This window comes from Colletes gigas, unplaced genomic scaffold (assembly GCF_013123115.1).
Source record: "Colletes gigas isolate AHSC1104 unplaced genomic scaffold, ASM1312311v1 Colletes_gigas_Sc00003, whole genome shotgun sequence".
NCBI lineage: Eukaryota > Metazoa > Arthropoda > Insecta > Hymenoptera > Colletidae > Colletes > Colletes gigas.
The window spans coordinates 7,944,289-7,958,688 of NW_025106632.1; the positions used below are offsets into that span (position 1 = coordinate 7,944,289).

Here is a 14,400-nt window from a genome sequence, read left to right on the forward strand (position 1 = left end):
TCCACGTGGTTGTGTAGCAAAGATGTAATTTTTATTCGGAGAGATGACGAATCGTGGACGGAAGGGTTACACCGCGGACGTTTGGAGAAAAGGACGAAGGTAGGGGGGAAAAAACCAGGGAGAAAGAAGTGGCGAACAAGGAGAAACGAAGCGCGCGTTCTCGGGGCGCCTTGGCCGGGGCACCGCGCAAGCGCATTCCGTTCCACCTAACCTACACGTTCCGTCCGTGATCCGAAAGACACGAGCTCCATTCGAGTTCCGTCGGCTTCTGCCATCGAACGTGCCGCGTCCTTTCGCCGGTCTCGCCGCTCACTTTTTTACATTTTTTGACAGCCCTACCGACGACTGTCTCGCGATCCGCCTCGAACACTGATCGTACCGTACGAAAAGAGAAAAACGCGGAAAATCATGTCGTGCGAATGCACGCCGCGTAAGCGTGGACTTCCGGCGGGCGAGAATTTTAAAGAGGCGACCGTTCGTTCCGGAGAACAGTGCTGACCAAAATGACGCGCGATCAATCGTTGATCCCGGTGTTTGGCTGAGGCTCAGTGCGTTCGTGTGACTGGTCGCGACGGTCGTTTCCCGTCTGACAGCTGTCAACATGCTGTCGACCGTTCAGTGTCACGGCGACGTGCATCGACGGAATTACCACGTCTCGTACGCGGTAAGTTTTTCCCGTTTACTTTGATTTCGCGCGGCGGTCCAGGGAAAAGCTGCTCCCGCCGCCGTGGGGGGGAGGCTGAGGGAGATAACGTAATTAACGACGGCGCTGGTCCGCGTTCGATGAGCTATCTCTGGAATGATGTAAGTGAAACGGATGTAATGTTGTTCTAAGAAATTCCACTGTCGTGTAACGCGGCTTGAAATAGAGATTGCTTCGATGAGCGCGCCGCGCGAATATTCCCCGCTCCCGACGTCCAAACGGGGCAGAACGTCTGGTAAAAATAGGGAAAATTTTCGCGCGCCAATCAACGCCGTCGACATTTATTATTTCATCCAAAGTAACGAAAAAAAATATATTTGTATCTTGAAATGTTAAAGAGTATATGTGGAAAGTGGCGAAGACATTCATCAAAGTCTTCTGTTATAAAAAAATTGTCAAATATCGCTTCTCGTTTTATCATTTTACTCGAGTCTCACCCCTTGAGTACGAGCGATTTCACATTGAAACGCAAATGATTTATTTTAAGAAATTTACAGTTCCTTTTTATAACATTCGAAAATTGTTGAATATTAAACTTTTGACCGTTTGATGAGTATTTTTTTAAAGCCGAGGAAATGTCACGTATCCACAACTTATTTGTGTGAGCACCTATTTGTCAAGTATTATTTTAAACAATTTGACTATGTATATTAGACTACAAGTCAAGAACCTTTTTAATTCGAAGAAAACTTTTGGTCGAAAGGTTCGATATTGAAAGAAACTCCGTGTTGCTCCTCTTGGCACCCTTATTGATTAATTCAGCCCTGTCCTGAATATTCCCCAAGTATAAGGATCGATATTTCCTCACAAACTGGTTTAACAAATAACTCTCGCGTCGCCCAGAGTATCGCGATTTCCACAGATCGATTTTCTATCCGATTCATTGTTTTCCTCGTACTACTTAATATTGCTCAGACGTGTATCGCTCCACGTGTTGCGCGTGTGGATCGTCCAGACGTTGATCTCTATTGGTTGGCAATAACACTCGGTGGAATCGCGTCGAATCTGTTTTCCTTTCGTCGTCGGAAACGCATTTCCTTTTGTACGGTCGGCGAATATGTATCGAACACGTATCGCGACCTCACGGCGCCTTGCGTCATTTGTCTATTCTCGGTTCGGTTTTATCGCTGCAAACGCGTTTACCCGGCTGTCGCGTAATTTTCAAGCAGCCGCGGGTTTCCACACTCGCGGAGAAAAGCCATGGAAATGTCTGGGCCGCTCCGGAGATTAGATACCATAAACGCGTATTGCGGACGTATTTCTATCCGCGTTTCGCAGTCGAACGTGCTTTGTGCCGCGACGCCAGCGCATATTAAATTCCCTCGTGCTTCGAATCCCGAGACGGTCAGTTTTCAAACTTTCTCCCTAACAGCGTGAACTTATCGCCGTATAAAAGGTACTACGTCGGCCTTCGTAGCCGCGAAATAATTTACAAACTGCCGGGTAGGTCGTTGAGCTAACTCGTTATATTTTATATTATGTTTCACTTTCGGCTTGCGAAACGCGAACGCGTCGTTCGACGGTCTTTTTTACTTTCTCGCGATCGTGTTGGCAACGGCTCAAAAATTGTTGGCTCCCCTATGGAAATTGAAAGTTACAAAAACACTACGTAGAATATATCGTTACTCGAGGGAGTTTTCTATCGTGAGAAAATATCGTGGCAAATTAGTCTCGATTTGGAGAATACTTGTAATACATTTTTGGGGAATATTAGCTTTAAACTGAAGAATATGTAATCATTTAAGCTATTTCATAAATATTTAGAAAAATCGTTTTGAATAAAAACGAAGTTGAATAGTTAGAGAGACGTAGAATTATTCAAATATGTAATTTACAAATATTGAGAATAGTGAATATTGCGAATTACAATACCAAGAAATTCAAATCAATGCAGGGGTGTTTAAATGGTCTACCAACTAGTCTCCTTTTATTTCTATTCGTGCAACAGACTGTACGATCGTTCGAACCGATGACACCTTGTGCGTAGTAAATTCTAATTCGCGGGTGATAAATTAAATTATACTAAGGCACCAGCGATCTTGATGGGCAGATAAACTTTCTATAATTTAGATTACGCTCGGCATTAGCAGGCATTAACCTTAATCGAAGTGGCGCATTTAGTGCCGAACGGTAATCGAAACAGAAAGAAACGGATAAAGGAAAAGGGTAACCGGGATCGGTCGAGCGAGCCGCGCCCCGATCAATTAATCCGTGCTCGATTCGCTTGGTACAGTAATTCCTCGTTTAATGATAAAATTTTAACGCGGGATTAGAGGAATTGAATCATCTTGTTCGCTGTTTATGTATTTTGGGCGGAAACGATCCGCCGACAAGTGCGTTCAACACTTATGAAATTAAAAATCTACTTCGAAACGACGCCATATATTGTTACGATAATTACTAATGCAATTCTCAATTTTGTCGTTAGGAAAGTATTATCGTCTCGATTACACTAAAAAATTCTCTACCGATCCTCGGTTAAAGAACCCTGATGGTCCCAATTTTCGATCGTCAAACGAGGGAATATTGTACAGGCATTTCTCGATTTATGATCCCCTGTTTGCAACAAATTCCATTCAAGATTGCACAAAAATGAATAAAGGTACAGCATTTTTGTGACTAAAATAATCATCGAGTGCTGTTGTTTATAAATTGAACTCTTAACTATATTATAGTTTGAGTAAAAAGTATCGTCGAAAGATTGTCTAAGACTATATTTGATTTAATTTTGACGCATGCGTGTTGGTTGGGAAACCGCTGCGCGGGAAACGCGAGAATCAGGAAGCTCTTTCGCTTGGCATAGCGTGGACGAAGGCGAAAGACTGGCGTCGTGTGACTCTTTCGCGGAAGTACATGTATGTATGTCATGTAAGCGCCGTAATCCGATTCCAGGATGTGCTCTCGAAGGCCGGAATGCTTTAGAAACGATCTCACGCGCTCAGACTAGCTTTATTTTATTTATTTATCGACCCGAAGGGAAGAAACCCCTTTGACGCTGGATCAAGAACGGAATAAAAATTTTCAAATTAAAATTCTACTTTGAGATATCGTAGGATATCTGTCGCGTTCATTTACTGGTCACGGGAGCAAAACATGGAATTATCGTGGACATTTGATGCGTCATCCGTCCACTCGAGTTAGCACTTGACATCTTCGTAAGCAACGAATGCTGGTAGATTACATAAATCGTAGAAATAGAAACTCGTTTACTCTGAATGTATCAGTCCGTGGACCTACGGTTGAGCATAATGAACTTTTACCGCCGATAGCTTCGGAAATACACGAGACAATCGCATAGAGATAGGTCTTTAAATCTGAACGAATTCACCCCAGAAGTTTTCAAATTTCTTGTTCTTGTATTTTCATTTACGTCGGTTCCTAAATCGCACGGAAACCGAAGAGAAGGAACTTCTCGACGCTTGGGCTCACCTGGTAGTCCTCGGGGAAATGAAAGACATTCAACTTCCGGAATAGAATCCGATCGGTCGGTTCTGATTCTCCTTACGGGTCCTCGGAACTTTTTCGTTCGATTCTCCTATCGCTTCGTGTTTCGAGTTTTCAGAGAGGCTATATTTATCCAGCAATGGAGCCGTCATTCAACGAACATTAAACAGCTAGGTTTCGTCGAACGTTTTCCTCTGTATCCGTGCAACACAATGCTTCGCGTTAACGTTAAAAATATAAAATCGATGTCGCGAGAGCGTATTTTCTGCAGTCATCGCCTCGTAATCGGGTATATCCAACGGCTAACAAAAGTATCGGAAACAGAAAGGAATACGATCTGTGTCAACGCGTTGTTCCTTAACATACTTACGTTGTATACGTAGGAGAAAACTTTTCCCAATAAAAAGACCACGGGATAATAACCGTGACGATTGTTTCAAGTGATATTTATATGACAGGTTGACGTCACGCGATGGGAACGATTTTGACCGATGCTTTAAACGCCTTGAAATTGCGAGTAGGTTTCCAAGCTGAAATACGTCTATAAATCAACCGTTCACGACGATAATAGCGACGGTTCGTTGGCGATTTATTAAAATGGCGCTATCAACAGTGTCAACAATGGTCGCGACTCTGGTTCGTTCGTAGATCGGGCGTCGCTTTCACGGACGGCGACGTTCGTTACCAGTCGTGGCGTGGAAATGTACTACGGAAACGATTAAAAATCCAGGATTAGATTGTACGAATTAGCTGGCGTCTGGCGTGTATACACCGACCCAAGCAATCGCGTTGTCGCTCGTATACGTTACACGACACGCGCCACGCGTGTACGCTGATTCATGAAGAATACGTTGATCACCGTCATTTGTCAAGTTTCGTTGAAACTACAGCATTCACCCACTTTTACTTCGCAACTATCGACGTTTCTATTCATCACGGAAAATTCTAATTCGTTTCGATACTCAAAATTAGGATATCTAGCAAGTTTCGTGTATTCGAGACGAAAGGATAGCTTAAAAATTAGAAGATGTTTCCACAAAATTTCTGACACTATTATTCGTTGGATTTGCCAGTACTTAATATACGTATGTAGTCTGCTAATATGATAAGGTATTACACGAAAGAGAAATTGCATAACGAAGTGAAGAATATCTTTTTTGCTCAGAAACCGTGTACAGTCAAAGATTAAATTATCAAATTATCGTTTTAGTCGTGAAACGTCTAACGTTTCCTAATAAATATACGCAAGGAGGATGCCCTTAAACGCGAAGTGGACACGAAATTGCCCAAATAGTCGACGGGCCTCGGAAGAGGCAGACCCTTATCCACGAACTTGGGGGCGTTTATTTAAGGTTCCGGACAAGTTGTCGCCAGTCCGCTAATTGATGCTCCAGAACGACGGAGTGGACGAAAGCGACGGAGGCAGATCGCTAGCGATTTGTTTCCATTTGTTCGCCGAGGCGTGTATAGGGCTAATGTCGCAGTCAATTACTGTACATAACAGACGAATCGAAGAGCACCGGCGAGAAAACCAGTTTAGCACGTGTATGGTCTTGTTCGTGAAGTACCAGTTCGTTGAGTCCTCAAGTTCATCGACTTGACGCAATGTATCTGGTTCCCGATGCATGCGATACTGCGATTTCGTTGCACCGCTGTCGCATTATATCTCCGACGCTGACAAGGAACGTCCATAAAGCACCGACGCCGATTTCGACGAAAGTTCGCGAGCTCGTAGCCAAAAATAAGATTTCTAGATAATTTCTTTTACTAAATATAACGTGGTATACATGCTGTTATTATGAAACGGAATCTTTAGGAAAATTTAGCTACTGTTAGAAGAAATTGTGTAAATTTTTCAAATAGACTTTGTATGCATTTAACCAAAAAACTAAACGAAGCTTTTGCTCGAGTTTAAAAATAAAACATAGTTGATTGTCAAGGACGAGAAATCCAGAAAATAGGTTCACGCACCAGTAAAATATATTGAAAATTTGGCAGCCATCCTTTTCGTAGACTGGCACGTTCGTTAGAGAAATTTTATTTTGTTCCTCTCGGGAAACTTTAAACGCGAATATGCAAATTCTCGTCAGCTTGTCGCGACTGAGAAATCGATGGCTGCGTCGCTGGTGTTGCACGCGTTCCGCGGCCATGCTTGCTCCGTGTAAATATCGCGGTGTCGCGAAGGTTGTTCCAGATCTGGATAAAAAACAAAAAAAAAAAAATTTTCCCGACGACGGAGACGATCGAGGTGGCGCGGATTGCTCGAAAGCGACGCGTCGCGAAGAACGCGGGGCGGGATCTCGAACGTGAACGAAATACGCGATCACGGCAAGTGGGTCGTGATCCAACTCTCCGTGACGTTACATCCATCTTAAAAGAGTTTCCACCGCGGCGCGCGGAGCTTAATAAAGAAGCTTCGTCTTATTTTTCGTTCGGGCCCCCGTGGCCACACAAGAAGGGGGAGCCGGTTTTACGTCGCGGGGAAGGAAATTTCGATATTTGGCGGCGATCCAGCCGCTGAATCGAAACCGCTATCGCGTACGAGTCGCTCGCGGGCATCCAGTCGGCTACCTACGAACATTTCGCAAACTTACTTCTGTCCAGTTCCGACGTCCAATCTCTAATCTCGAATCTCGGGAAAATCATTTTTACAGAAATCTTTCTCCCCGCGCGATTACTCGTAATCTTTCGGACGAATTTATGGAAGACTGGAAGAAAATTGTATTTGAACACTAATCAACTCGTAACGTTGACGTGGAAGATTTTTTACAAGGTTCAAAGGTTTTAGGTCGGTATCGTAATTCGTATTTGATAATCTTCCCATCGTTGTTCACCATTTCAAATCGAATTCAACGATATAATTCGAGGTTGATCGTAAAGTTAGAGTCGGTATCACGCGAGTATGTAAACTTTTTTTTTACGAAAAGAGGATAAACGAATAAAGTAATTTGTCAGACGTTCATAAATTTCATCGGCGGTCCGTGTGTCCGCGGTCGAGACCAAGAAAAGGGTAAAATCGGTCCGTTCGCGCGAGATATCAAGGGTCAAAGATAAAGCTTGACTTCGGATAAAGCGCGCCCTCCCTTCGACGCGTCGCGACGCCTCTCTTTACGATTTCCATCGCCCATTATATTGCACTTGCAATGATCGTGGCTGAGAATAACGATACAAGGAGGAAAATCATTCGTTTTACTGGTACTCTGGTACATTCAAATTTCAAGTTTCATTCTCTTTCGTGTCGTCCTACGAAGATTGTTGAAAGTACGAGACGTCAAAAATGTAAAGATTAATATTTACAATAGAATGATTTTTTTTGAATTCCGTCCACTCGCTATAAACACGACGCGCGTGCATGTATTTTATCTTTTTTTCGTTTTTGTGTTTTGTTTAGCGACGATACAATAAAGACGGCGAACAAACAAACGAGCGAGATAACTTTTTTTGTCGCGCGTTCCGCGAATCGCGGATACCTTTGGATATTTATAACGATGAACGAGAAGGTTGTCACTTCCTGTGAGGTCATAGAGTCTCGATCCGAGACGTCGAAAGAAAAAGTGTTTGCACGTTCGTGTAAATAGCAGGTGTTGCGTAATCACTGGCCATTAGGTAGATGAATGCACGTATGAGCTAGTGCCCGCGGCACGATGTTTCCTGTGTCGAGTCAAGGATGCGAGCAACGTTACAAAGATTCTTTCTGTTTTGCATTGGCGTCACGATCGAACAGGTGTCACTTACGACGGTTGCTCGATTATTGGACGGATTAGAATATCCTTTTTGCCCGTTTGTCTTGGAGACTTCCTTTCCTTGGCCTCGTTTCCTCGGACCCATCGATCCTTTGTTCGACGTTCCGCCTTTTAGCAGCCCTTACGTACCATTACCACTATTAACAAAATACGTAATTTCGACGGAATTAATTATTTTCATATTGAACAAATTTCAAAGTCTGAGATTCATAAAGCCCATAGTTTTTTTTTAAGAAAAATCTCAAGCAAAAGAAAATGGAAGATTTCATTAATTCGAACCGTAGCATTATCTGTTATCTCGTCGCTTATTTCTTTTTGGTCCTCTTCAGTTTCGAGGCTGCATCTAAAGCAGCGAATAGTCGAGGGACGCGTAAGAACACACTTTCAATTATCGTTTTCCATTTTTTTCCATCTCTGTCGTCCCTCGCAGCTTCCGACAACTTTTTCGATAGCTTTATCCGATTACTCTTATCATTTTCCAACCATTCTCTTGGCCCGTTCTCATTAAAACTTCTACGGCGTGGTATCCTACGCAAAATTCTGTCGTCTTCGTTCTTACTCCCGAAAGTACGGTGAAACAAGGACGGTGAACCTTACGGTAGTAAAAAGTTGAACGTCTCGTCGGAGGCTCTTCGCGTACAAGCAATCTCGCCGAAATTCTAAAGGAACACCTAACTGGATGTAAATTAATATCCTTTTAGGAAACCATAAACTGTTCCCGTGCTCTATCCGCTAACCAAACAATACAAAAGACAACACGATGGATACACAGTTCGATAAGAGCGGTTTACTTTTTAGCATTGTAGTAGAATTTCACAATGGCATAACGTGCATACATTCGAACATATCAGAATAGTCTCTGACACACTTTTTGTCTGCAACAATATATTGCATCATTGTATCGGTTGCTCGGATCTGAGCGAGACAAAGGATGACACGCTAACCATACAGCATTGATTGTGGTTCTGCACAGAGAGAGATTTCAGTGACATTTTTGCGTAACCTTTGGACCATGAAATCGAAACGAAACTTGAACTGAAAAACATTGAGAAATAATTCTTTTCGATAATACTGTACTAATACATTTTTCTAAATTCAATTGCCCTGAGAAAATGTTAGAGACCTGAAACCTCTCGAGCATACTTTGAACGTTTAATTTTCATTAATTAGAATAGGAAAAGGGTAGGTTGATCGAAGTCTTCGATTCCCCTGTTCTCATTCTACGATCAGACGTTCGTATGATCGCTCGAAGGAGTCACGTACGAGGACTCCACGTGACTCGATAGTCCTCGAATACCCAAAACCCGGTCGTCTCTCGTATATTTCGCAATTTATTCGTTTAATGTGACGCGACGTGACTCCGATCAGCGATGGTTGTCTCGGCTCTTTCCTCATACCACGGCCACGATTGTGTCGAGTCGAGTGCTGATTCCTCCGCAGCTGTGCTCTCGTTGACTGCTAGACGTGATTCTCAATCGCAATGCGCGGTTTGTTGCGGGGCATAAGTCAATTAAACCGGTATTAGCCAATCGGTCGTCTTTCTGCCGAACGGTTTGCCTTCCCGATGATTATTCCATTCGTTAAATCGTGCGCTGACGACCGATCGCGTCTATATTTAGCCTGGCCTTTTACACAAAACTCGACGACATTAGTTTCTTGTATATTAGACGTCACATTTTTCGATCCCGCGAGATTACCACGTCGTCGTTGAATAATTGTACCGGCGCATCGGTACGCGTCATCAATCAATTTGAAGTCTCGCACCTGCTCTCCGTCGAAAACTATTTGTTGCTTCATGGACAGTTCCAACGTATACTTATCGTTACATTTTTTACTACGAAATTATCGTTTTGGTTCTTCTTGCTTCGAGGTTGCCTTGGTTTAAAATATTTTGTTTCATTTTTGTTCTTAAATTCAGAGTTGACTCGTGAAGTTCGATTCTTTTTTTATCGAAATAAATCGAACATTTTTTAATACGTTTTGAGAAAGGTCCACGACACCTTATTAACATTCTATCGAGACAGTAAAACATTCGTCTCTTTTTTTTATTTAAATGAGCCGTTCTCCTTCGAGCGTGTACACCGCCCAGGCCTGTTTGTCAAAACAAGATCTAGCTCCTGGCGTTGTGCAACGCGCTATACATCACCAATTACATTCCCGAGCGTTGTAAACTATTCCTGGTAGTGCATTCTTGCAACGGAAAGAAAATTCTAAATTCCTTCCGTTACTTATTTGTTTTTATCACCCTCCGGTAAAGGAGCGTGCTTTCGACGTAAATATTCACCGATGAAACTTCGAGGAATTCATCGGGCCCGAGAAACGAAATTTTATCAATAATGTAATACGTACGCTCGTAGACGAGATTCGATTAAAAAAGTTCCTTTGTAACTTAAAGAATTCAAAAGTTTCGCCGTGTAAAATTGGCCGTTTCATAGCCGGGAACTGAATAATTTCACGCCGGAATTTTGTGTCCCCCTTTAGCTACGGAACACTAGTTTTAATGGGGCGAAGTTTTATTCCGTTCGTCGAGTTAATTAGCATCGCGGATGATTCGAACGTCGTTTAAGTAGGCCGAGACGCTCGCGAATTTAATATGCGAATCGCCGCGGCGCGGTATTTGCATTTTTGAAGTTTCGAGCGCGAACAGAAACGTTTCCGATCCGAAACCGGAGCCGCCAGCTAAGCAATCCGTTCAGCCAACGGCCACGTTTGCTTTATTACCGGGTCTCTGTATATTAAAATGTAGCTCCCGGCGAAAGTTCTGAAACTCCTTCGAACGAAAATGTAAGCCACTCGTTTATTCGTTTCGTTGCCGCTCCTTCATTAGTAACTGAATTTCATTCCGCGCCTTATTATGAATTTACACGATGGGGGGACTTTTATTCCAAACCGGGGACGAGTGGAACCTGCAGCCTTTTCACATATTTCGTTCGTTACGTATCTTTATAAATTACACGCTCTTAAACAGCGCTTGATAATGATTAACGAGATAGTGATTCATTTAGGCATAGCAGGTGATACGTAATAATAAAAGCACGAACGAATATTCAAAGGAGACAAAATAAATATATGGATTTTATTAAAAGATTGCGATACGCTGGAGAGTATGTTAGCACGATGACTTATATAATCAATTTTTTTACAACAATTCAAAACGTTCGAAGATTTATCACCCCGGAGGAAGAAATCAGTTTCTCGTTGGCGATAAATCACCGTACAATGCGTTTTTTCTACCAGTGCAGTTTATCGCCGATTCATCGAACGCATTTCGCGGCATTTCGCCCGTCGAAAGAAATATCTCGTTACGCACACTTCGAGGTTCATGCGTCGTTGCGCATTGATTCACAATGGTCGCGTGGGTTCCAGGTTTCTATTGTGAAAATGTTTGCTCTATCGAACGCGTCGATCGATAAGCACGCGGTATTTCCGGGCGCCGCGAGGCGTAAAATTTACAGCATCTCGATTTATCAATAACGTTCGCGCGGAACGTTTCGTGCTTTTACACGCGCACGGAATTGAAACATTACCGGGCCCGTCCGTGGATAGAAAATCGCATTTACTTATACCGGGCTCCTCTTAAATTACCGACACTGTGAATCTCAATTACTACGTTTCGCATCTTTATTCGCGCGCCGTTCTCCCGACAAGGACACCCATCTATTTATCCAGCCATCTAGTCCTGGTAAAACGTGTTCTACCCGCGAAGGCCTATGGGCTAGTTAAAGTGATTTATCGTGTCGTAAAATATTCTCCTCGTCCGTGGCGTTCCTGCGGAGACAGTGGCCGATTCGATATCAATTCCCGTGCCTGGCAAATGGTCGAAAAAACAACGTTCCATAACTTGGAACTTTTCGACGGCTTTGTTGGAGAGCCATTATTATTCCGAACCAAAGTATACAATTAGGAAAATTTCCTCGAGTCGACCATCAGAGGGTTTTCTTCAGTTTGTCTAGCTTATTGTTGGAATCGAGCATATTTTAACGAATAGAAATTTTTAATTCGTTTCTGAATTTTTCATAAAATAAAATGATTTTATGACTGATATAGGTGTGAGACTTTTGGAGCCAGTCGGATTCGGTGAGTGATTAGGGCGATGGCGTGTTTGCGAGTGGAAAAGCCTGGTTTGGTCAGACAGGATTCAGTAGATATCTGCGCAATTGAACGGACAAATGAAGTTTTTCGTGAACGTAAAATTGAAGGGATTTTTAATACCGATTGAATCGAAACGAGGGTACGGTTTATTCTAACAAGGGGAAAAGAGGAGGATCGTGAAAACGTAGAGGAATAGGCGAGGAACAGAGAAGATTTAAGAGGATTCAGGTGTAGTCCGTGAGAAACCGACCATTCGTGAACTTTCGAGGGATCCGTTTCGACTGCGGATATTGCAGAGACGGTATGCAACGAGTCAAATACTTTGAGCAGCCATGTGTCATCAGCATGCATGTAGGTTGCACAATGTACGGCAATATATGGGGCATTCTGCAACGTATACGTCGAATAACCGAGGACCAAGCGTACAGTAGACGGAAATGAATTTAGTATCGTAACTTGTTACGAACGAGATGTAAGATTTTCGCTCGAAACTAGTTTAAAGCAGCATCGTTTACGTCCAAACTACCGAACTTTGCCAAGAAAAAGTAATGAATTTAAATCATCAAATGCTCTGGTAAAATCGAGCGATACACGGAATTTTACGTCAAACGTACGCGATACATTGTTTGACAAGTAAGAGATATAGCATTGGAACTGTGTCGAAAGTCCGATTGCAACCTCGAAATTGCAGCTGATCTGTTGAGAATTTTTTGAAGCTGAATAAAAGGAATTCTGTCAAAGACTCGCGAGATGAAAGTAGCGATAGAAATGGGACGCGGAGGATTAAACGACGCGAGATTCATAGTTTTAGCGACGAAGTAAACAACGGAGTATTTTCAAATAATCCACGATTTCTATTCGACGTGGTGTTAAAAGAAATATTGATTTTATCACAATTTTTTGAAATTTTTCCTTCATAGTTCCACTCTAGTTTTTATAACAAATAATTGCATGTAAAAATCCGTACGTGGAACCGAAGCTACAAATTTTTGGAGGCCTCTCACGCTGGTTCCTACTATGGCTATAATAATTAATATTGTGAAGTGGTTTCTTCCTTTGAGGGCTAAAAGAGTATCGTTACCAATAATGAAAAATAAAAAATCATCGATTCTCTATCAATCTACCCCACTCTTCCTAATTTCCAAGGAATATTTCGTTCTTTCGAAGTCCCCGGATTCACATCCGGGGGAGCATCCTGTATAGAAACGATCTGCGCGCGAGTCCAGTCGCGAAGCATCGTGGAACCTTATAAAATTAGCCCGCGAGACGGAATTTCGAGTTTGTAAAATGCAACGGGCCATCATCAGCCTGTTAAAGAATGCACGGTAACGTCCAGGGTCAGGGTGTGCCGGAGACACGCAACCGTCGCTCGGGGGAATTGCGTTTGACGGGGGGTGGCAATTTCCACGGGGGGGTAATTATATTTACAAGGGAGTGGCACTCGACCTAGTCGTGAGACTCGTCCCTTTTCCCTGTGCGGCGCACGGCGGAACTCGCGCGATCCCGTCTAGAATCCGGCGGCGCAGGACCAAGCCTGCGTGCGACTCGCGAACGCCGGTCGCCGTCTCCATGGTTACGTATCGTGATGCCCCCGCCCCCCACCTCGTCCCGCGGACGTTCTACGGAGATGCAGGGGTTTCGTCCCTCTATCTATCCGGCCGCAGCGCCGGGGCGGCTCCCGTGCGGCGCAGACGTTTGTGCCGGTTGACCCAGGTCGCGTGATCCTAGCTCGTGCACGACATTTTCTCGATGGTTTTTCACTGGTCGTTCGAGTGTCGCGCCTCGAAAGTTTCACCGATGGGACCGTGATCGGTAGAGGAACGTTCCTGGAACGGTTTCCGGACGATCGTTTGGTGTGAAAAGCAGCAGCGTGTCCGCGTTTGGTCGAAGGTGGCTGCAGGACGGTGACCTTGAACGGGCCAGGTGTTCGAAAAAGGCTGCGTGCCAGTTAGCTGCGATTCGTGGTCATGGGATCATCGATTGGGTAGAGTTTGCCGCGTCGAGAGGGAAATTTCTGTTTTCGGGGTGGTTCCGCGCGGTTCTCGCTCGACGTTCTGCACGCGTTGGATCGCGAACGGGACGGGAAACGTGTTCGACCAACGGGCTGAGGTTACTTTAGTGCCACTGTGCGCGCCTCCGATCGGTTTCAGCGCGATGGTAGCGTCAGGTGCCAAGAACCGGATTCTCGTCGATGTATCGTACCGATCGCGGTTTGACGAACGTTGCCGGGACCTTTATTGGCGAAAAAGATAGAAGGGAAGGCGGTGCCCGAGTCCGCTGGGCGATTCGTAATAAGCACGGCGGCCAGGGCGCCGACGCGAGAGAGACACGTGGTCTGCGCTGTGTTTTCTGAATTTTCGAATCGAGGAACCGGCTTTCCAAACGTTTCGTCTTTAAATATCTGTCTTCCGACGCCTT

At 44.0% G+C, this 14,400-nt stretch overlaps 1 protein-coding gene across 9 annotated transcripts in view; it reads left to right on the plus strand.

Annotated features, from left to right (window-relative positions):
- The window catches only part of LOC122404609 (tensin-3), a 215,286-nt gene that overhangs the window by 139,713 nt on the left and 61,173 nt on the right, over positions 1 to 14,400 (plus strand). The window contains exon 1 of one of the 9 annotated variants that reach the window (XM_043408726.1): positions 246 to 664. The exons of the other annotated variants lie outside the window; for them this stretch is intronic. Within the exon in view, the coding sequence (XP_043264661.1) occupies positions 602 to 664 (63 nt within the window). The 5' untranslated portion in view covers positions 246 to 601. Of the gene's footprint in view, positions 1 to 245; positions 665 to 14,400 lie in introns of those variants that run through there. 9 annotated transcript variants of the gene reach the window in all.